The following is a 24241-nucleotide window of genomic DNA, read 5'->3' as shown; positions in this document are numbered from 1 at the left end:
ATGTATATCGAACATACTCTTACCATTAAGTTCTGACGGACAACAATTGTTGTATTCACTATATGCCTTTTTCATAATATAAACAAATTTTCCCAGTAATGTTTGGAGAGTTTTCTTGATTATAATTTTGGAAAACGTCACAGTATATAGGTGTTCATCCTTTTAAAGCGTCAGTATAGATCTTGCGAACATGTCTAACCACTAGTATATCGAGGCTCAACCGTCGATTACATCACACAAAACCTTGTCCTTACTTGTCGAGAAATGAAATAATATTTTTTTACTATAAAATTAATGTTGGTTTGATTACTTTGTGCATTGTATGCTATAAGATGCTGTTTATTTCAAATTTGGAAATCTGCTTCCTTTTGGGCCCCCGTACTGAAAATTGATGCAAAAATACTCTATAGAATATTCTTAGTTTAGCTAAAGCCATAGACTTTCTGTACTCTAAACTCGTGACTAAATTTTGTATCTTATAATTTTATGGTTAAGCACGCTACAAATATAAAAAGTGCACTTTTTTCGAAGTAGGTACGGAAAAGACACAAATTGCATTGTCAAAACAATTAATTCAAGTTGCCTTTTTGTTTACAATGAGGATGTTCATACATGTTTTATTTAGATTAAAACTTTTGTTTGCTAGAATTAAAAACACTTGCTTACTTTTATTATTATTTGGCGGTGCCTTTTTAACAGTTAAATTGCATTTTTTTTTTTCACTTCGTAATACTGCTAAAGTTAAAAGATAAGTAATTGACAATGCAGACTTTAAAAAGCGAACACGTTTAGACACCCGACGAGTGACTTTGTGCAAACAAGCTAAATAATACAGTTTATCCATCTCAAAGAGTTTTCAATATAGTGTGAACATGGTCACTGCTAAAGTCGGGCAAATGACACATTCAAAATAGCGTAGGATAAAATTAAATGACACAAGTAAAAAAAATTCTTCAGTTAGGACAACATAATAATGAAAGCTTAAATATTAAAAATATCAGGATCTATCGTTAACTTTATATTGTTTTGACTTCTTTTTAAGCTTAAATCGTTTCAGAGTTTCTTTAAATATGGGAATTCTAAAACTGTAAATGATTGGGTTGACAAAAGAATTGGCCACATGTAACATGGCTGTAATGTGAAGCAGAGGAGTAGGAACGCATCTAGAACACAGAAAATGAATGCAGTAAACGACGGACCCAGGAAGCCAGAAGACAAGAGACGCAGCTATCACAATAAACAAAGTTCTGGAAAGTTTCTTGCTTTGATGGTGGACAGTTCCGTTGTAATGAGCTGCGCCAATGGGACGAACTCTGTAGTTAAGCTTTGTTCGAATTGCCACATAGGACACGCAGATGATAGTCAAAGCAAGAATGATGATGGCGCAAAAAGCAACTATCCAATGTACCAAATCTAGGATATCGAATGCAGCTAACAACGACAATCCACCTACACATATTCCAGCTACCCACACACAAACGACGCTGTAAATGTAACCCTTGGTGCTTACCACTCGATGGCGGAGCGGCCAAATCAAAGCATATGCACGTTCCAGAGAAATGAGTACAAGGAAAAATACTGATGCAAAAGAAAAGGTTGTTTGAAATGTCATAGAAATAAATCCATAACTAGTGCTGTTGTTGCTTGGTTTTCCAATCTGCCGAGGAATTTTATACGTCCCAATTACTATTGGTTCTGTGAATCCAACAAGTAGATCCGAAACAGCCAAGTTTATAAGAAGAAAGGAAGTTCGCTTCAGTTTGTTACGGTGCTTCCAAAACACAAAAATGGTGAAAATGTTGCCAACGATAATGATCAAAGACACAAATATAACGGCAAATATGATCACAACAACAGCTGTATTGTACATTACTTCTTCGCGTTTTCAGCCGTTTCCTTGAAGTGTCCTGGGATAAAATTGTTGGACGATAGTCGATCGATCGCGATTAGTCGAGTACGGCTACAAAGTGGAATCCGCCCTCGGCCTGCTGTATAACTTATGTGTTTGTTAGAGCTGGTGCTGTCCTAATACAACGTTATCAAATAAAGACTTCACATATGAAAAAAAAAGATCTACAACTTCCAATAGCATTGCGAACTGCAAATATGATTAGCTGCATTTGACAAAAAAATTGTTTCTTCCATACTAATAAAATATGTGAACACATTTCCAAAGCACAGATGTCGCGATTGTCATGTTAAAATTTCTGTATTGAATCGAATAGAAGATTCTCTGAATATAAAGTACTGACAAATAACAAATTCCTATAATTCACTATATGTATTGTCTGTAACGAGATAACATCTCATTAAAGTTTGGGCTTTTTCTAAAGGTTAGAAAAACTAAAATCATTAATTTAAGTGACTTTACAATCGCACCAATTAATTTGTAACATTTGACAAATCATTTTCGCTTACAGCACGATAAGGCAGACAGCTGTCGCGTTTCTCATGCATTTAAAAGCATGTGTATAAACATTTTTCAAAACAAAGTTCTATTTACCATATACATTGTTTCTAACAAGAAACGAATTTTCTTAATTATAAAATTTGTGCATTCTTGGCAGTAAAAGTCTAATGTGTTGTAAAACACTCATAGATTTAGTTCAGCTAGAACCAAAAATTTAATTGACGTTTACAATCGCGGTAAAAAATGTAACCTCGAGCTCCACTGCGGTTGACAAGGTCGAGATTATAATTACTTTACCGTTACTCAAGCTTCTGTAAGTATTCTCTTGACTGTATTTATTGCGTGCATAATAAGGCCTGTTGATGACATTAAATTATTACAGCGTTATGACCGGAACATTTACATATTTTCGTGTATTTTTTGAATTGCAAATGTTCTTAAGTTTACAATATTGGCAGTCGCTCTCTTTCCCTTAGATACTTCACACGAAAGGTAATACTTTCGCTAATGTTTATTATTTTTTCTCCGAGGAAAGCCAGTAACAGAATGTAGAAATAGCGATAAAACACAGAATAGAAGTTGAAACGAGATCTTTCAAAGAAACTGGAAGGCTTTACTAGAAAAGCTAGAAACTCTGACCTACTCCTTTGAAAGAGCAAGGCAGAAACAAACACCAGCCTGAGAAGGAAAACGCTGTGTCACACCCATGCTACCTTGAGAGTAGAAAGGATGAAAAACGATTAACAGTACGGTGCAGTGCGACGATAACCGAACTGTCCTCCGTCCGATATTTTGCTTTCAGTAGACACACTAAATAGACTAAATACAGCTAAAGGAATACATCGATCCTTTCACAAAACATCTAAGAGTGAGACTAAGAACTCATATAAAGAATGTCGGGTCCTTATCACCTACCCAAACGATACAAATTTCAAATACACTCAGTACTTTTATTATATGGCTACAATAGTACGCGCGCTCTGATTGGCTGCTGAGCGGGCATTATTTTCTTGTAATGACCGGGCATTATGAAATTGTTTTTTTGAGTTCTGAGTAAAAGCTACTAGCGAGGGGGCAAAAACAACAAAAAATGCCGACAAAATATAACTTTTCTTTTCAATAACTGAAAGAAAAATTTAAGCATACCGATACTTCTTTAGTATGAGCGACGAAGAGAGCCACAGAGAGCGAGTTTTACCTCCAGTGTTTTTTCCCTTGATTATACTCTTTTTGAAATACTACTTATTAACCGAGAGTGAGGTCATTACAGGGGAATCTCAGACCGAGGCCTTGATGTATTGACCGAGCGACAGCGAGGTCAATACATCAAGGTCGAGGTCTGAGATTCCCCTGTAATGACCGAACGGACGAGGTTAATAAGTAGTATTTAATAGCATCGATAACAGTCTTTTTCACCACACTATAAGAAATGAACGCCTAAATTTTTCGTTTTTCTCCCTAAGACTCTTATGACTTGATTTTCAAGGTTTATAGTTAACTCTGTACTGCTTTGAATGCCTTCGGAACTTTATGCGCTTAATAGTTTCTCTGAACATGGAAATTCTAAAACTGTAAATGATTGGGTTAACGATAGAATTCGCCAAGCGAAACATGTTAGAGACATAAACTACTACTAAAATGGCACATTCTGAACAAATATAATGAACAGGGTAAAATGCCATACTTGGAAGCCAACAGACAAGAGACGCACCTATCACAATAAATAGTGTCCTAGAAAGTTTCGCATTCTGTTCAGGTCCATTTTGTCTGTTATGAGCCGCATCGATGGCGGGAACTCTGCAGTTAAGTCTTGTTCGGATTGCCAGGTAAGACACGCAGATCGTGATTAAACACAAAATGACCATAGCAGAGCATGCAACTATCCAGTCTGCGTAATCTAATACGCCATGAACAGCAAGCAAAGACAATAAACTTGTAGATATGGCGGCCAACCACACAAAAATGACACCGTAAATGTAACCTTTGGTGTTTGCCACTCGATGGCGGAGCGGCCAAATCAAAGCATATGCACGTTCCAACGAAATTAAAACGAGGAAAAATACTGAGGCGAAAGAAAAAGTTGTTTGAAGTATGATGGAAATATGCCCATAACCTGTACTGTTGATGCTCAGTTCTTCAAGCTCATGAGGAATTTTATAAGTTCCAAGCACTATTGGTTCTGTCAATCCAACCAGTAGATCTGCAGCAGCCAAGTTTATGAGAAGAAAAGAAGTTCGCTTCAGGTTGTTACGGTGCTTCCAAAACACGAATATGGTAAAAAGATTGCCAATAATAATGATCAGCGACTCAAATATAGTAGCACCAATAATTACAATAACAGCTGTTTTGGACATGATGATATGTTCACGTTACTGAACCGTCCTTTGAACTGGCCTGGGACTTAAATGAAGCGAGTTAATTTTGTCGGAGTGCGTCTTGGCTGAAAAGCGGCAAGAATTGCTATCCGATCCATAATCACTCTTGACTGGGCGCTCTGCTCGCTGAACTGCGGATGGTATTTGTTAGAGTTATTGCTGTTTTTAATACAACAGGATCAAATAACTACTTTGAAATGGAAAATACAATCTTCAATTTTCAATAGCATTCAAGCATCAGCTTTTTAATTAATATCCTAGAAAACAGTTCCGCCTACTGTACCATAAATGAAATTTCTTTCCACGCGTAATTGCTCGCAACTGTCATTTCAATCTTTTTAATAAAATTTGTACATACAAACAGAATTAAAACACACTCGCAATTGAATAAGACTATTTTATTTTCACCATATGCATTGTTTTATAATAACCTGTCGTCTGAATGTAATTTCAGACTTGCTCCAATTAAATTTGGGAATTTTATGTCTAACGGTACACACCTCTGTAACTGACCTGGTGAAACCTGATGGATTATTAAGCAGAAAGAAGAATCGCTTTTGCTTTTTACGTTTCTTTTTCAAAACACGAAATAATGAAGCATTCAAAAGTAATAATACACATAATCACAGTAGCAGCTGTTTATTGGACATGGCAAGAAGTCAATCTATAAAAAGCAAATTTAATTGAACCGTTTTTCAAAAGAAAATTTAAATAAAAGGAAGTGATGCATGTGAATAAATTTGATGTGACATATAACGTGAAACGTTAGTAGAAGTTATGTATGTAAAGGTCTTTAAATAAACAGTCCATTTCATATTTCATTCTTATTCCACCTTTTTAATAGCCAGTCAAGGTGTAATAGCTGTTTTGGACAGTAATTTTATTGAGAGCACGGTGGCACAATTCTTTTGTCTGATTTTAATTAAAACCAGAAAATCGAAATGCAATTGGATCAAACTAAAAGTTGTAGATCATACATATATTTTTAAATTTTCATAAGATCCTGTTATAGAAAGCCCGCACCAAACCTAAAGAATATATCTCCTGTATGGCGGGCCCTACAGAGGGTCGCCAGTGCATTTAGATAGGACATAGGTGAAGCGCTTGCAGCGACTGCATGAAAACAAATTACATAAAAGAAAAAACTTTAATTAAGGCGTGTCGTGGCAAAGTGCCGAGACTGTTTTACAGGTCGCCTTGAAGGTTAGCAAATTATCAACGGAAACCAAAGATGGAGGCTCACGGGGATTTATTGCTTCAAATAGTAATGCTCATAAACTGAAATAACAAGAAACCAAAATCTCTATCACTTAAGCTGACGCAAAAAAAAATCATTGTTTGAAACGCCTTTGTAATATTGCCTCTGCTGTTGATGCTTGATTCACCAATATGCTAAGGGAAATCAAACGATTGGTTCTGTGAATCCAACCAGTAGATCCGCAACGGCCAAGTGTATAAGAAGAAAGTAAGTTCGCTTATAACAATAATAATAATAACAATGATCTTTCAACAGCTAGGAGGCTCCACTCACTAGTGTGGTTTTCAGGGAGGTCCTGAGATAAAAAAAAAAAAAGGCATAAAAAAATGAATTAAACGGGTCGCCTCAGTCTGTTCCGGTCAGGCTTCCAAAACACGAATATGGTGAAGATGTTACCAACAATAATGATCAAGGACTCCATTAGAGCAGCGCAAATAATTACAATAGAAGCTGTACTGGACATGATAGTTTACGTTATTGAGGTACGGAGCCGTGCTTCGAGCAGGCTTGGCACTAAAGTGCTGTTTGCTTCTCTTTATTTCCCAGTAAGTCGAGTTCGGCTACAAAGTGTCAAGGGCTGTCATCGTAAACATGATCAGTTTTGATCGTATGCTCGGCCTGTGGTATATTGCATATGTATTTGTTTGAGGATCAAAATCTACAACTTCCAATAGTGCTGCGAGCTGTAATTTCTAATTAAAATTGGAAAAAAAAAAAAACATTTGTGCCAACTGCCCGATTAAACACTGTTATCGCTTTTCACCGTATTCACAACCGTGGCGATTGTCATGTTAATATTTTCATATTGAACTTTCTCTAAACAGACAGTACCAACAACTGTTGTAATCAATATATGCCTTTTTCTAATACCAATATATGTCATATCAGAGTTTTTTCAATTATTGATTTTGGCGACCTTCGCAGTAGGTACTGCTGTCTTAATACAACATCATCAAATAAAGCTACGAATTCACAGCAAAAGAAAAAACTACCGAAACAAGAACTCCCAATTGTATTTCGAACTGCAAATTCTAATAGACATCTGACAAAACATTTGTTTGTACTGTACGATCAAAATATGTGATTACTCTAAACATAAAGTACTGACAAATGACAAATCTCTAATTCACGCTATTCCGGTATTGTTTTTTAGCCAAGATGACATCTGAGGGAATAAAGCTTAGGGCTTTTTTCATTTTTAGAACCACTTTCAGTGAGACTAAAATCATTAATTCAAGTGGCTTTTAAATTGCACCAATTAAATGGTAATTTCGAGGTCTCTATATTGCTGCTGACCGATCGTTTTTAAATTATTACTTCCAAGTTAAGCAAACAAGTACTATTAATCCGAAAAGTCATGGGAGCAATTATTTCTCGTTTCCATTCTAACTCGGGCAATAGTTCGAATATAATGTATGCAGATTGGCGCAATGTTTTGCTGTGAAAGACCAAAGTCACATTTTCATAGTCCCCGCATATTTGAATCATCTCTGGTAAGTTTTTGCTTCAAGTCCAAACTAGAATTAAATAACTTCCTGATCCTCAATCAACTAACGCCAAGATTTATTGCACGCGAATTCCCATCAACTTGAACTACCCCTTCTGTACCTCTCTCATACACTGAATTAATTTTATAAGGTAAGGAGTAAAAGAGGGCAACAGGGGCACCGAGGGCAGCAAAGGCAATAAATTGTGATGTGCTTTTCCTCGAAACGCGCGTGGGGATCTCGTGTGGAGTTCGCGCGCGAAGTTAGACAAGAAATAAGTCAGGTTTATATATCAAACTTTTGATGAATTCCACCGCAAAAAGCGACGATTGTGGGATGTATTTTTAGATGCTGATGATGATGTCACCCCAAGCAATGAGGAGGACGAAGACGATTAAATTAAATTAAATCATTGTAATGCGATGTTGAACGATCGAAATAAAAGTTTATTTTACCTCACCTTACAAATCTTACGAAGGACAAGAAGAGGATTATTAAATTAATTCCTTGTAATGTTGAACGATCGAAATAAAAGTTTTGGTTGAATGACAATCTGTGTGTTTAGTGTGTATTTTTTTTTAAAACTCTGTACCGATATTTTTCTATCATAAGCGGTTCGAAATCCTTGTTTATATCCGAGGTCACTGAAGCGCGTTCACTCTATTGTTTTTATTTTTCGATTGGTCATCCTTTGTTCACTAGAGCACATCGAGTCTTAACCATTGTTTTAAAAACAATTATGTTAGCAGAAGAAAATGTATGCAACAAGAAGTTTGCATAATTACAGAATTTAGTGATCTGACGGAAATAAATACTCATGCCTGTACTGAGGAAATGATGGAAAAAACCGCAACCTCCACGGAATAGAAAATTAATCTATGACATCATGCATCTTCACAAACGTAATTTCGTTAAACAAAAAAGTGCCAGTGAAATGTTGATTGCGTAAACTAATTACTAGTTCAAGTTGATGCGAATTCGCGAGCAATAAATCTTGGCGTTAGTTGATTGAGGATCAGGAAGTTATTTAATTCTAGTTTGGACTTGAAGCAAAAACTTACCAGAGATGATCCAAATATGCGGGGACTATGAAAATGTGACTTTGGTCTTTAACAGCAAAACATTGCGCCAATCTGCATACATTATATTCGAACTATTGCCCGAGTTAGAATGGAAACGAGAAATAATTGCTCCCATGACTTTTCGGTCGGCTGCTCCACAAAGCTTAAATATACCGAAAATTTTACCTTTAAAGAGACTTCTGAATGCAGATTCTTTAACGTATATCAAAGTATGATTTTATTTTGCGACAATAAACAAGATGAAAGCAATACTGTCCCTATTCTATTTTTAAATTATGATCTAATCATTTTTATGACGTTTACCCCTGGGGTATTGTGACGTCACTATTCTATTTTTAGATTACGCCCCAATGATGTAATTTTTCTATTTTTAGATTACACCAAAACGCTCTTACGCCCCGAGATGATGTCACTATTCTATTTTAGATTACACCCCATTTTGATGACGTCACTTACGCCCCATTTTTGATGACGTCACTTACGCCCCAATGACGTCACCTACTTAATTAATTCCTCCCCACGTTAATGAGATTCCTACCCACAGAAAAGGTAACCGCTGTGCATCCCTCACTACTACTGAGCGTCTCAAAATAAAACTGAAAGTCATAATAACTATAGGCAAACATGACAAATTTCAAACACATTGAACAGTTATCACCAGATCGATGGATTTCAGGCCTATAGTTTACTGTATATTGTTTTGACTGCTTTCGAAGTCTTATTCGTTTCAACGTTTTTCTAAACACAGGTATTCTAAAACTGTAAATGATTGGATTAACAATAGAATTCGCCAAACGAAACATGTTTAAGACATCAACTACTATTGAAGTAACACATTCGAAACAAAGATAATGAACAGCGTTAAGTACCAAACCAGGAAGCCAACAGACAAGAGACGCACCTATCACAATAAACAGAGTCCTAGAAAGTCTTGCATTCTGTTCTTGTCCATTTTGTCTGTTATGAGCCGCATCGATGGCGGGAACTCTGTGGTTAAGTCTTGTACGGATTGTCAGGTAAGACACGCAGATCACGATTAAACATAAAATGACTAAAGCACAGGATGCAACTGTCCACATTACGTTATCTAAGACGCCATAAATGGAAAGTAAAGACAATATGCCTGTAGATGTAGCAGCCAGCCACACAGATGTCACACTGTATATGTAACCTTTGGTGCTTGCTACTCGATGGCGGAGCGGCCAAATCAAAGCATATGCACGTTCAAGAGAAATGAGCACGAGGAAAAATACTGATGCAAAAGAAAACACTAATTGAAATGTGATGGAGATATGCCTGTTATCAGCGCTGTTGAATGTTCGTTCGTCAAGCTGTCGTGGAAATCTATATGTTCCAATCGATATTGGTTCTGTCAATCCAACAAATAAATCCGCAACAGCTAGGTTTATGAGCAGGAGAGAAGTCCGCTTTAGTCTGTTACGGTGCTTCCAAAACACGAATATGGTGAATATGTTGCCAACAATAATGATCAAGGACTCAAATATAGTAGCACAAATAATTACAATGAAAGCTGTATTGGACGCCATATGTTACGTCAGTTACTTAGCCGTTCCTTTGGACTGGGCTGGCACTAAACCGTAGGTTCCGTTCTTTCTCAGTGAGAGTCGAGGTGGGCAAGATAGCGCCAAGGATTGCTACCTTAGCCACAATCGTTCAGTTGTGATCGACGGCTCGGCCCACTGTATTTGCAAATGACTTTTTTTATAGAGCGGCTGCTGTTTTTAATACAACAGGATGACAAAATTGTAATCTACAGTTTCATCAGCATTTGAGTCGAAATTTATAATTAACATCTGATTGAATAAAATTACTTTCCACGCAGCTATTGCAATTGTCATTTAAATTTACATTAAAAATAGACATGAACAAACTCAAAACGCAAAAATAATTCAATTGTGAAAGTATCCTTTTGTTATTGAGTTGGGATTGAACTTCCGATAACCACTGCTAGCATTTTGCAGATTTATGTCTTTCGCGATGTATTTTTCGCTTTTATATTTATTAAAAAAATAAAGAGCTTCTTGAGAGCTTTAACAAGAGACCTTGAACGAGCTATTTTGATCGTCGTAGGCGATTTTACTTATGTTTTCGCCGAGCGCGTAGCGGCGGCTCATTTACAGAGTTAATTATACGTATCCAAATTCTGACACATGTTGATAATTGTTTATGCCCAGACAGCCCCCAAATCGCTTTTTACAGATTTAAAATTTTTCCTTCTGTTGCTGGTGTTTTATCCGAAGCGTTTTTAGTGCAATAAAAGAGATTTAAATCGAGAACAATTCTCTATAGTCTATCTAAGCTGAGTGATCACTTTTTTTTTTGAAACCCATGAAGCCCGATCCCGTGTGGGTGTAGACAAAACGTGGACCCCCCTTTTGGACCCCTTTCTGGACCCCTTTCTGGACCCCTTTTAGTTTTCGGTAAAAAATTAATAATTAAAAAAAATTAATATAAATATTAAACAGGGCATATGACTCATCTGTTCTTCGACCGGCGAGTTCGATTTTCTGGCTAAATTCCACAGCTTATTCCGGGTTGAAGTAATATCTCCTTTTTGCAATCAACTACTTCGTCTAATTCGAATTCCGTAATGTATTTGTGCGAAAACTTCCCAAAACGTCGAGATGTCAAGCGTACAAGTTCACCCATCGTATCCGCCATTTTGTTTCGAGCCGCCATATTGGATTTGCCGCTGACCAATATCCCCACGCTTCGACAGCTCGCGTCCTACTCGCGCGCAACCACAGGCAGGCAAGGCAAACAATCCTCCGTGTTTGAGGCGTCACGAAACGCTATTTGATCTCATACGTTCACTGTAATTTGTAATGACTGACCTCGGCCTTATTCAACTGATCACGAGAAATGCTCCATAAAATACTGGATTTTGCATCCCAAATTGTGGTCTGCTTTATCTACTTTTGTTGTTTTCGTGGTATTTTGTGATTTGGTGGGGTTTTGAGTCCGTTAATTCCTTGCTAGCCGTCACCACTACTTTCTCTACAAAAGTAAGAGAAAGAGAACAAAAGTAGGCCGACAGCCTCCCAGATTTGGAAAAAAAGGACAAAAAAAAAAAAACCCTCCCTTAATTGGCCAATTTTCCCACTTTCACAGTTTAATGAGTCGCTCGCCATCCTGCCTCGAGCAAGTTAAATATAGGTAATTTCGCAAGATGTTTGCCGAAAATTGCCGCAATTGCTCGGTTCTGACATGCTTAAAAGCCACAGCGGATTTTCAAATTCACTGCAAAATCGCCATCGCCAGAGGATGTGGGCCAAAGTGGTCGATCATAACGCCGATATAAAATTCAAATTAATTTATTCAGAAGTTAAATTACGCGATAACTACTAGAAACGCACTATCTGAAGGAAATCGAACTCGCCGGTCGAAGAACAGGCGAGTCGTGTGCCCTGTTTAATATTTATATTATTTTTTTTTTAATTATTAATTTTTTACCGAAAATTCAAGGGGTCCAAGGGGGGCCGGAGGGGGGGCCCGAAAGGGGGCTGCACGTTTTGTCTACACCCTTCATTGTTTCTAATAAGATACGAATTATTTCTCAATTACAAAATTTGTGCATTCTTGGCAGTAAAAGTCTAAAGTGCTATAAAACACTCTTGGATTTAGTTTAGCTAGAATCAATGTAACACTGGATGCAAAGCCAGTGGGATTGACCACAGGCTGGACTAAGTTCAGAAAGGTATTGCACAAATGTAGATAGTAACTTCGATAATATTAAGTAGTTTGTCAGTCCAGTGTAATTGTCCAAGTAATGGTAGTTCGGAAAAAGGGCTGTTACGTTATTGGCGATGTACGTTTCCACAACATCAGTAGTGGTAAGCTTAACTAATGAGTGACTCATAATTTAACTTCGAACCTTTAATTATTTATTAATTAATGTCATAAATTTGTCCTCAGAGTTAGGTGGAAAAAAATTCAGCCCCCCTCTCTCAAGGGAAGGGCCCCATCATGACAGAAGGAATTAAGTTGGGGTGTAGGGGGCTGGAACTGCCTGCCATGGTTCCTCCTAGTAACGTATAAGCTAGATCCAGGATTGGAGCTCCCGGCTAGGTAGCACTGAAGTGTTTTTTTTTTTACTTCTCCGAGGAAAGCCGGTAACAGAAAGTAGCAATAGCTATAAAACACAGAGAAAAGACGTTGAATTAACCATACTCTCGGTAGAAATGGATTACCAAAGAAGATTTTGGTTTACTGTCAGAATAGAAGTTGAAACGAGATCTTTCAAAGAACCTGGAAGGCTTTACTACAAAAGCTGAAGACCCTGTCCTACTCCTTTGAAAGAGCAAAACAGAAACTTCAATACTAGACTCTTAACAACATCAATAACAGTCTCTTTCACAACACTAAAGAAATGGACGCCTTAATTTTCCGTTGTCCTCCTTATTACTCGTATAACTTGATTTTCAAGGCTTATAGTTAACTCTATATTGTTTTGACCGCCTTCGGAACTTTATGCGCTTTATAGTTTCTCTGAACATAAGAATTCTAAAACTGTAAATTATAGGATTAACGATAGAATTCGCCAAACGAAACATGTTAGAGACATAAACTACTGACAAATTAGCACATTTGGAACAAAGATAAAAAACAGCGAAAAATACCATACTAGGAAGCCAGCAGACAAGAGACGCACCTATCACAATAAATAGTGTCCTGGAAAGTTTCGCATTCTGTTCTGGTCCATTTTGCCTGTTATCAGCCGTATCGATGACGGGGAGTTTGCAGTTAAGTCTTGTTCGAAACACAGATCGTGGTTAAACACAAAACGATCATAGCAGAGCATGCAACTATCCAGTCTGCGTAATCGAATACGCCTTCAACAGCAAGCAAAGACAATAAACTTGTAGATATGGCAGCCAACCACACAAAAATGACTCCGTAAATGTAACCTTTGGCGCTTTCCACTCGATGGCGGAGCGGCCAAATCAGCGCGTATGCACGTTCCAACGAAAATTAAAACGAGGAAAAATACGGACGCGAAAGAAAAAGTTGTTTGAAATATGATTGAAATATGTCCATAACCTGTACTGTTGATGCTTAGTTCTTCAAGCTCCTGAGGAATTTTATAAGTGCCAAGCACTATCGGTTCTGTCAATTCAACAAGTAGATCCGCAGCAGCCAAGTTTAGGAGAAGAAAAGAAGTTCGCTTCAGGTTGTTACGGTGCTTCCAAAACACGAATATGAGGAAAAGATTGCCTATAATACTGATCAGGACTCAAATATAGTGGTACCAATAATAACAATAACAGCTGTTTTGGACATGTTGATATGTTCACGTTACTGAACCGTCCTTTGAACTGGCCTGGGAATGAACTGCAAGTTTTTCACGAGTGTAGTTTGACTACAAAGTGGCAAGGATTGATATCGAGCCATAATCACTCTTGACTGGCCGCTCTGCCCGCTTTACTGCTGACGTATTTATCCGAGTTGGCGCTGTTTTTAATACAGCAGGTTCAATTAAATACTCTACATCAAAAGAAAAATATAATGTTCAAGTGTCAATAGCATTCAAGCCTCGGCTTTTTTTAATTAATATCAAAGAAAACACTTCTGCCTACTGTACTATTGCACGCAATGTCATTTAAATCACTTTAATCAAAATATATTTAAATGAACAGACTCAAACACTCACAAATAAGTAAAATTATTTCTATTCACCGTATGCATAGTTTTATAATAACCTGCCATCTGAATGTAATGAATGTAATTTGACTGAGGCTATCTCCAATCTCCAATTAAATTTGGGAATGTTATGACTAACGGTACACACCTCTGTAATCGACCTGGCGAAACCTGAAGGATTATTAAGCAGAAGGAAGAATCGCTTCAGCTTTTTCTGTTTTTACTTTTAATTTTTTTTTTTTCACAAACACGAAATAATGAAGCATTCAACAGTAATAATATACACAATTATACTAGCAGCTTTATTGGACAAAGCTGGGAGTGAATTAAAAAAAGCAAATTTTAATTGAATCATTTTTTAAAAGAAAGGGCTTTATACATGTGAATAAACTTGACGTGACATAAGACAATAATAAGGCTCGAGTATTTACTATTTATGTTGACTTGTTTATATCAACAGAAGGTTTCTAGTCCATTTTATATATTTTCACCTTTTCAATTATCAGTCAAGGTGTAATAGCAGTTTTAGACAGTAATTTTATTGATAGCACAGTGGCGCGAATTTTTTGTCTGATTTAAATTAAAACCAGTAACTCGGAATGCAAATGGCTCCAACTAAATGTTAAAGATTATAACTGTATTTTAAACTTTTGGTTTGTTCTTGTAATAAAAAGCACTAAACCTAACAAATATATCTCCAGTACAGCCCGTCGCGCAGAGGGTCGCAAGTGCATTTAGATAGGATATAGGTGTGGTGCTTGCAGCGACTGCATCAAAACAAATTCATGAAAAGAACAAACTTCAAGGCGTGCCGTGGCAAACTGTCGAGACTGTTTTACAGGTCGACTTGAAGGTTAGCAAATTATCAAGAAAAACCAAAAATGACGTTTAACGGAGATTTATTGCTTCAAATAGCAACGAAGGTAAACTGAAATAACAATAAAACGAAATTTCTATCAATTTAGCTTAAATTTTCTGTTAATAGTTATATTATTATAAATTTATAGCATAAATAAGCTGTAGTTGTCATTCAACATGAATCAGGAAAAAATGTGTAACGCATGTATGACATAAAAAAACTAAACAAAAGTAGTGTTTGTGCGCTAAAATACAAAATATTCTCGGACGTTTGGAGACGTCTGTTTTTTTCATCATTGTTAAAATGCCGTTAACCGACATTTGTTGTTGTTGTTACAGAACGTATTCATACTTGCTTTTCCTGAGATCCATCGTGCACGTTACTGAGCGTCTCAAAGTAAAACTGACAACTCCTTATAAAAATAGGCAAACATGATCAATTTCAAATACACTGATCAGTTCTGACAAGATCGATGGTTTTAAGGCTTATAGTTAACCGCATATTGTTTGGACTGCTTTCGAAGTTTTATTCGTTTCAACGTTTCTCTAAACACAGGGATCCTAAAACTGTAAACAATTGGATTTACAGCAGAATTCGCCAAACGAAACATGTTAAAAACATTAACTACTATTAAGGTAACACATTCGAAACAAAGATAATGAATTGCGTAAAGTACCCAACTTGGAAGGTAACAGACGAAAGACGCACCTATCACAATAAACAGAGTCCTGGAAAGTTTTGCATTCTGTTCTGGGCCATTTTGTCTGTTATGAGTCGCGTCGATGGCGGGAACTCTGCACTTAAGTCGTCTTTGGATTGCCAGGTAAGACACGCAGATCACGATTAAACATAAAATGACCACAACACAGGCTGCAACTACCCAGTGTGAGTAGTCCAAGACGCCAAGAGCAGCCAGCGAAGACAATATACCTGTAGATATTCCAGCGAACCACACGAATATCACACTGTAAATGTAACCTTTGATGCTTGCCACACGATGACGAAGCGGCCAAATCAAAGCATATGCACATTCCAGGGAAATGAGTACGAGGAAAAATACTGACGCATAAGAGAACATTGTGTGAAATGAGACGGAAATATGTCCATTTTTAACGCTGTGGTCGTCAAGCTGCTGTGGAAGTCTATATGTTCCAATCGCTATCACTTCTGTCAGTCCAACAAGTAAATCCGCAATAGCTAAGTTTATTAGCAGAAGAGAAGTTCGCTTCAGTCTGTTACGGTGCTTCCAAAATACGAATACAGTGAAAATATTGCCAACAATAATGATCAAGGACTCAAATACAGCAGCACAAAGAATAACTATAGAGGCTGTATTGGAAATCATCCGTCACGTTACTCAGCCGTTCCTTTGAACTGGCCTGACACTAAACCGCAGATTCTGTTCTTTCGCTGTGATTCAGAATCGAGTTTGCTTACAAAGTAGCAAGGACTGCTATCGTGGGCATAATCAGTTGTGACCGACCGCTAGGCCCACTGTATTTGGAGATGTATTGTTTTAGAGCGGCTGCTGTTTTTAATACAACAGGATGACAAAAGTGTAATCTACAGCTTTCAATAGCATTCAATGTCCATTTTTAATTAAAATCTTGTTAAAAATCATGTGCCTACCGTACGATTAATTAAGTCACTTTCTACGCAGGTTTTGCAATTGTCCTTTAAATCACTTTAAAATAACAATGTATATGAACAAACTCAAAAAGGCAAAAAAAAATTAATATTTTCTATTCACTGTATGCACTGTTTCTAATAAGATCTGATTGTTATCTGACTGAATGTAATTTAAACCCGAAATTCGCTTTCGTAAACTCTCCACGCGTTCGTAAACAAAGCCACAGTGAAAACTTTGGATGCCTTCTATCAACAGAGATACTAGTCTAGTCCCTGAACTCTCTCTTCCGTGCGCCCTTTATAGGGGTTGAACCCAGGCGCGAGAAGAGAGGAAAGAGGAAATTCGGTAACAGAAAGTAGCATCACTTTAAAATACACAAAACGGCGAAGAAATTAACCACACTGTCGTTAGAAAATGAAATGAATTAGCAAAGTAGGCTTTTTTTATTTATACAGGGCCCCCGTTGATATCAGTCCTGCGACTGAAGGGGCCCTCCCTGTTTAAATATCAATTATTATTATTATTAATAAAAGTGGAAACGAGATCTTTCTAAGAAATTAGAAGACTACAAGTGCTATGAAAGAGCAAGGTTTAAACCCGTGTGAAACGCTGTGCCCCCCCCCCCCCCCTATGCTGCCTTGAGAGTAGAAAGGACTACAAAAGGTTATCAGTACGACATTAGTAAGACAATTACCGGACTGTCCTCCGTCCAATATTTTGCTTTTAAAAGTCACACTACTTTTCCGTTATTTCTCAAAGTGTCTTATAACTTGATTTGGCTTGTAGTTAACTCTGTATTGTTTTGACTGCCTTCGGAACTTTATGTGTTTAATCGTTTCTCGGAACATGGAAATTCTAAAACTGTAAATGAACGGATTAACAATAGAATTCGCCAAACGGAACAAGTCAAAAACATAGAGTACTATTAAAGAATTACATTCAGAACAAAGATAATAAACACAGTAAAGTACCATACTTGGAAGCCAACAGACAAGAGATGCAGCTATCACAATAAATAAAGTTTTTGAGAGTTTTGCATTCTGTTCTTGTCCATTTTGTCTGTTATGAGCCGCATCGATGGCGGGAACTCTGTGGTTAAGTCTTGTACGGATTGTCAGGTAAGACACGCAGATCATGATTAAACATAATATGACCAAGGCACAGAATGCAACTGTCAACTGTACGTTATCCAAGACGCCATAAACAGAAAGTAAAGACAATATGCCTGTAGATGTAGCAGCCAGCCACACGGATATCACACTATAAATGTAGTCTTTGGTGCTTGCCACTCGATGGCGGAGCGGCCAAATTAAAGCACATGCACATTCGAGAGAAATGAGTACGAGGAAAAATACTGATGCAAAAGAAAACATTGATTGAAATGTGATGGCGATATGCCTATTATCATCGCTGTTAAATGCTCGTTCGTCAAGCTGCCGTGGAAGTCTGTATGTTCCAATCGATATCGGTTCTGTCAATCCGACAAGTAAATCCGAAACAGCCAAGTTTATGAGCAACAGAGAAGTCCGCTTTAGTCTGTTACGGTGCTTCCAAAACACGAATATGGTGAAGATGTTGCCAACAATAATGATCAAGGACTCAAATATACCAGCACAAGTAATTACAATTAAAGCTGTATTGGACGCCATATGTCACGTTACTTAGCCCGTTCCTTTAAACTGGGCTGGCACTAAACCGTAGATTCTGTTCTTTCGCAGTGGCAGTCGAGTTGGGCAAGAAAGCGCCAAGTATTGTTATCGTGGCCACAATCGTTCAGTTGTGATCGACCGCTCGGCCCATTGTATTTGCAGATGACTTTTTTGGGGGGCGGCTGCTGTTTTTAATAGAACAGGATGACAAAATTGTAATCTACAGTTTCCAATAGCATTTAAGTCTAAATTTTTAATTAACATCCGATTAAACATCATTTGTCTACTGCACGATTAATTAAATTACTTTCCACACAGCTATTGCAATTGTCATTTAAATCAATTTACCATAACAATGGACATGAACAAACTCAAAACGCAAAAATAATTCAAATGTTTTTTTTTTTTTTCACTTTTTGTACCGTTTCTAATAAGATCTGATTGTCATCTGCCTGAATACACTTTGAGCCTCTTTTTCAATATTTACGCTTTTCCAATTTTATTACAAACTACATACACCACTCTATAGTTGATCTGGTGAAACAGAACAAAATTTGTCTCGTTTTATGTTCTGTTTGGTTTGTCTTGTTTTCCTCTTATTGAAATTTAGACCTCCTTGGCCGTGGTAGCTTCTAAAAAATCCCTTTTCGGTTTTGTTCCTACCTGCTTGGGTGTGAATCCGTGGGACGTTTTTCATACTTGTCCCGGCTGCTTATACGGAGGAAATGTTAATGATTCATTTACGTCTTCTCTCTCACACGGGCCTATTTTGGGGGGAACTTTTCGTGGTTCATCCTGAGAAGTATGTTTTGTCATCTTCCGTTTCTTTAGTTCGAGAAATGTTTTGCGGATTGTCGTCTTTCCTGGAGAGGTTTTTAATGGAATTTCTGGTAAACGTCAGGTCTGTTACCAAGGGGAGTGACGGTCTAAGTCACTACCCTTGGCTGTTGCGTGACAGTAGATTATAGTTTATAGTTCATAGTAATTTTTCTTGGACAATTCTGCCCAAGTGGGAAAGGCGCAATGAGATTAACCCTATATGAAGCACCAACCCGTGAAACAAGGCCAGACCACGACACCGGGAACTCCATGCCCTACTCTTTGCGATAAGTGTGTGGGTTCTTTAACGTCCCCTGCTGACCATATAACACTGAAGATACAGGAGACGGGACCTACGGTTTATCGTCCTTATCCGAGAAGACTATAACATCTAACCATTTGCGGATGTCATATTGCAAAGGCAGCACGTTCTCCTCAGTTATTTTAAGACCCTGAGTGTTGGTCCGGTCTGGGAGTCGAACCCGAGACCTCCCGCACAGCAGTCCGGCGCTCTACCAACTGAGCTAACCGGTCGGCGGTCAGTAGCCAAGTTTGTAAACAGAAATGAACTTCGCCTCAGTCTCTTACTGTAATTTATGCCCACATGGCGAAAATGTTGCAAATAAAACTGGCCAAGGATTCATCAGCAGTAATGCAGCGAACTAAAAAAGTGACTGTATTGGGCATGTTAGTGCCGCTAATTTTTCTTTGAACTGGCAAAAATGGTTTATATGTCAGTGCTCCTGTTCTTTTGGAATCAGTTGAGTTACACTGGGCTGCCAATTGTCAAATATTCTTATCGTAACCACAGTTATCACTTGTGACATCCCTAACTCGGGCCACAGACGTTTTTGTTAGAATTGGTATTTATTTCGTTTGCACTGCGATGAATAAAAAATTCGAATGAAATAATCCAACATGCAATTGTATTTCATGTCTCACTTATTAATTAAATCTGACATTAGACATGTGCCTGCTGTGAGGGAAGCGAGATGAAATTACTTTACTTCATCCAGCCATCGCTCTTTGATTGCCTTTTTAAACATCTGAACAAAGTATGATATTTGAATTAACTGTGAACTTAATTTCAGTATGCAATGAATAACAAATACTTGGTTTTATTACTGTGTGCACAGTTTGAAGTGTCATCTACTCTAAATTTGGGGATCTACCGCCTCCGTTAGGTGAAGTGTTGTTTATGGGTTAGAGACTGTTGTGAGTGTTTTGTTGACAAATACACGTACGCGCTGGCCGCACAATGAACGAGAAATTTTCAATACTGCACGAGGCGTAGCCGAGTGCAGTATTGAAAATTTCGAGTTCATTGTGAGGCCAGCAAGTGCGTGTATTTGTCAACAAAACACGAACGAACAGACTCTAACCCTTTTAATATACAATCTGAGTACACTGCATCGAACTGCAAGCGATCATCGACTTAACGAACTTCAAACAATAAACTTAATGTTTAAAAATAAGAATTGTAGTAGTACATAATTACACGGGATTACATCAATAATATAAAAATCACAAATAAGCCGTACAGAAATAAAGCTAAAAATGGTTCCATAAAATCGTTCATCAGCTGTGGTCGTTCATAAATACAGTCAGCGAGAAGCTTGTTCAATGCAAGCAGATGCAAGTCGATGGCTTTCACAATCAAGCAACTACAAGCAAGTCAATCGCACACAAAAATGTATTTATTGAGCTGCAGTTTACCTTTGAACATGAAAGCGCTTCAAGTTGTTATCCTCTTCGATTTTGTTTGGTATTGGATCGTTGATAATTTGAGGAATATATTTTTCTTCCACTTCTACAAGCCTTGAAGCTGAAGACACCTTCAATAATGCACGATTTTTGTGCATTATTGTCAATACTGCACTGTCGGAGTTTGCTGACGACAGGTAAAGCAAAATCACGTGATCTATTTTAACCAATTGCGCGCGTGGATTTTGGACAGTGAACGAAGATTGTATATTAAATAAAAATAATGCACTGTAGAACTTTTTAGTCTCGCTGAAACCCGATAAACTTTTCTAACGGTTCAGTACATTCTTGCCAAATTCGAAATCTCAAGCACCTCCATATCACAGCACGCCTCATGTCATACTCATTGTCAGTTTTACGGTTTTGCAAACTACTAAAAAAGATTTATTACATGTCTTGCGAGCATGACAGGAAATAGAGATGGGATTACATTACCAAAGACTAAATTCAAGAATTTATAGTCATTTGTTTACAATGAATATGTTCATCCATGCCTTTTTAAGATTGAACTTTTGTTTGCTAGAATAAAAAACGCTTCATTTAAACGAACGTATTCAATTAGCAGTTTAATTGAAAAAAATTTATATTCGGAATATTACGGAAATTAGAAAACCATATTTTTAAACCATATTTCTTAAAAAGCGACGAATTTTAGACGACTGACGAGTCACTTTGTGCAAGCAAGCACAATTAAAATATAGTATATCAATCTCAGTGAGTTTTCAATATGGTGTGAACATGGTCACCACTAAAGTCAATCAAATGAGAGAGTAGGCAAAATTGAATGGCAAAAAAAAATTCCAGTAGGCATCCGTCAATCCCGGAGGATTATGGAGTTGTGCCCTGAACAGCGTCCGTTGTGACTGCGAATTCCGAGGCATGAATGAAAGTCATTATTAAATTCCATAGTTGCTACAATATTAGCCTGACTGCATTAAAAAAATCAATGTCTATAGTGAACTCTATATTGTTTTGACTTTTTTCTTAGCTTCATTCGTTTTAGTGTTTCTTTAAACATGGGAATTCTAAAACTGTAAATGATTGGGTTGACAAGAGAATTGGCCACATGTAACATTGTTGAAATGCGAAGCAGAAGACGAGGAACACACCTTGAGCATAGAAAATGAATGCAGTACACGGCAGTACTTGGAAACCAGAGGAAAAGAGACGCAGCTATCACAACAAACAAGGTCTTGGAGAGTTTCTTGTTTTGGTTGTGGACAGTTTCATTGTTATAAGACGCGCCAATTGCAGGAACTCTGCAGTTAAGCCTCGTGCGAATTGCCAAATAAGACGCGCAGATCAGCGTCAAAGCTAAAAGAATGATGGAGCAAAAAGCAACAATCCAATATGCTATGTTTATAATGTCGTGTACAGCTAGCAAGGACAACCCACCTTCAAATATTCCAGCTACCCACACAAATATTACACCGTAAATGTAGCACTTGATGCTGGCAACGCGATGGCGGAGAGGCCAAATCAAAGCATATGCACGTTCCAGTGAAATGAGTACGAGGAAAAACACTGAAGCAAACCCAAACGTTGACTGAATCGCTCTGACAATATTAATCTTTGTAGTGTTGCTGCTGCGTTCTTTAGGCTGCTGCGAAGACATCTTAAACGTCGCAATCGCTATAGGTTCCATCAATCCAACAAGAAGATCGGCGAAGGCTAAGTTAATTAGCAGAAAGGAGGTTCGTTTCAGCTTTTTTCGATTTTTCCAAAAGACAATTATGGTGAAAATGTTCCCAGCAGAAATTATGAAGCATTCAACAGCAGTAACACAAAAAATTACAATAGCGGCTATATTGGACATGGCTTCAGTTGCTAGTTTCTGCCGTTCCTTAGAATTCGACTGAACTTGACTAGCACGGAAAATTTATCTGAAAGTTTCCTTAATATCTCTTCGAAATAAGTTGAATTCGGGCCGGCCAAGTATCAAGAATCCTATGATTCGTATGTTAATCACATTTACTTGTGACGCCCTGCTCGACCCGCCGTATTGGAGATATATTTGTTAGATTTGGTTCTTTTTATAACAGGATTAAACAACGACATCAAAAATATACATCATGTACAAATTTTAATTTCATCCAATAGCATTCTGACATAAAAGTTTTAATTAAAACCAGACAAAGGATTTGTCCTACTGCGCTGTCAAAAAAATACTTTTCAACACAACTGTACCTTGAATGACAATTGAAAAGTTCAAATAAAAATTAATTTATTTGGAAGGAACTATGAACCAACTGTAAATATAAAGTTATCACAATAAATAGTGAATGCATTTTGTTTCTAATAAGTTTACCTCAAAATTATTTTTTGGTCACTTTTTTTTAATTTAGGCAACCGCTTTGCTTGCTCTATACGAAATTTTGTTATTAAGTTCATTGCATTGTTCCTTTTTGCTCTACCGTCCTTCTAGCTTTGATGATTACCTGAGTGTCATACATGGCAACCCAAACAAGACATAACCATAGCGTTCCTGCGATCGATAATGGCCCATGACAGACAAAAGGAGTCAGAACAGAACGTGAAACTCTCCAAGACTTTATTTATTGTGATAGCTGTTTCCCTTGTCAGTTGATTTTTGAGTGCTGTAGTTCACTGCATGCATCATATATATTCCAAATGTGTCCATTTACCTCTGCTCTACATTTTTGTCATTTTAAATATGGTCAATTCTGTTATCAACCCTGTAATTGTAGTTTTAGAGTTCCTGTGTTCAGATAAACCTTGAAACAAATGAAGCTGCGAGTTATCTGCCAATAGCTTCTGGGCCATCCTCGTAGACCCAGGGACAGTTAGTTGGGCGAGGGAAGTTTATATTGGCGAAAAAAAAAAGTTCTTGACATTTCTACGCCGATTCTTGCCCGTACATAAACTTTCCCTCGCCCCTCTTTAACTGCCGCTTGATATCTGGGGATGCTTTTGGGCTTACGTTTTGCCTTGATTGCTTTAATATTTAGAAGGCATTAGCGGATCGAAGGAAGGCGCATATTTCGTTGTTTAACTTAAATGCAGATCTACTATTACCATGGCCTGTTTCTCTGTTTTTCCTGTTTCGGCTCGCTGCCATGCATTCTGTAGTTTTACTGGGGTTTTACTCACGATCTTGAAAACTAGGACAGGCCACTCTTCTATTTTAAGACCTTTACAAGAAAATGTCAAAGGACACACAATATTTAATCCATCTGACTGACTCCAAAATATATTCAAACAAAACAGGATGCTTTCGACAGAGGAA

The 24241-nt window shown here is 37.5% G+C and overlaps 5 protein-coding genes across 5 annotated transcripts in view; all 5 read right to left on the bottom strand.

Moving 5' to 3' along the window:
- The window catches only part of LOC144661647 (lysophosphatidic acid receptor 3-like), a 668415-nt gene extending 658211 nt beyond the window's left edge, over positions 1-10204 (bottom strand). Inside the window, exon 1 of the mRNA XM_078522453.1 lies at positions 9046-10204. Coding sequence (XP_078378579.1) covers positions 9119-10159 — 1041 coding nt within the window. The 5' untranslated portion in view covers positions 10160-10204 and the 3' untranslated portion in view covers positions 9046-9118. The remainder of the gene's footprint in view (positions 1-9045) is intronic.
- LOC144659151 (adenosine receptor A3-like) lies at positions 998-1870 on the bottom strand. The gene has a single exon (XM_078519595.1). The coding sequence runs from the start codon at positions 1868-1870 to the stop codon at positions 998-1000; it is 873 nt and encodes a 290-aa protein (XP_078375721.1).
- On the bottom strand, positions 3852-4812 carry LOC144661657 (G-protein coupled estrogen receptor 1-like). The gene has a single exon (XM_078522465.1). It carries the CDS (start codon positions 4762-4764, stop codon positions 3892-3894), a length of 873 nt encoding a protein of 290 aa, XP_078378591.1. The 5' UTR covers positions 4765-4812; the 3' UTR covers positions 3852-3891.
- Positions 10205-15171: 4967 nt separating the features above from the next.
- Positions 15172-16613, bottom strand: LOC144661658 (uncharacterized). The gene is made up of 2 exons (XM_078522466.1): positions 15841-16613; positions 15172-15544 (listed from the first exon to the last, which is right to left on the bottom strand). Exons 1-2 carry the CDS (start codon positions 16475-16477, stop codon positions 15465-15467), a joined length of 717 nt encoding a protein of 238 aa, XP_078378592.1. The 5' UTR covers positions 16478-16613; the 3' UTR covers positions 15172-15464.
- Positions 16614-17508: 895 nt separating this feature from the next.
- On the bottom strand, positions 17509-18411 carry LOC144659150 (trace amine-associated receptor 5-like). The gene has a single exon (XM_078519594.1). The coding sequence runs from the start codon at positions 18409-18411 to the stop codon at positions 17509-17511; it is 903 nt and encodes a 300-aa protein (XP_078375720.1).
- Positions 18412-24241: the final 5830 nt, after the last annotated feature.

The sequence above is a fragment of the Oculina patagonica genome, chromosome 7 (assembly GCF_052425735.1).
Source record: "Oculina patagonica isolate OP01 chromosome 7, crgOcupat, whole genome shotgun sequence".
Lineage (NCBI taxonomy): Eukaryota > Metazoa > Cnidaria > Anthozoa > Scleractinia > Oculinidae > Oculina > Oculina patagonica.
Note: the sequence above shows the minus strand (reverse complement) of the source record. Positions and strands in the feature narration are given on the sequence as shown.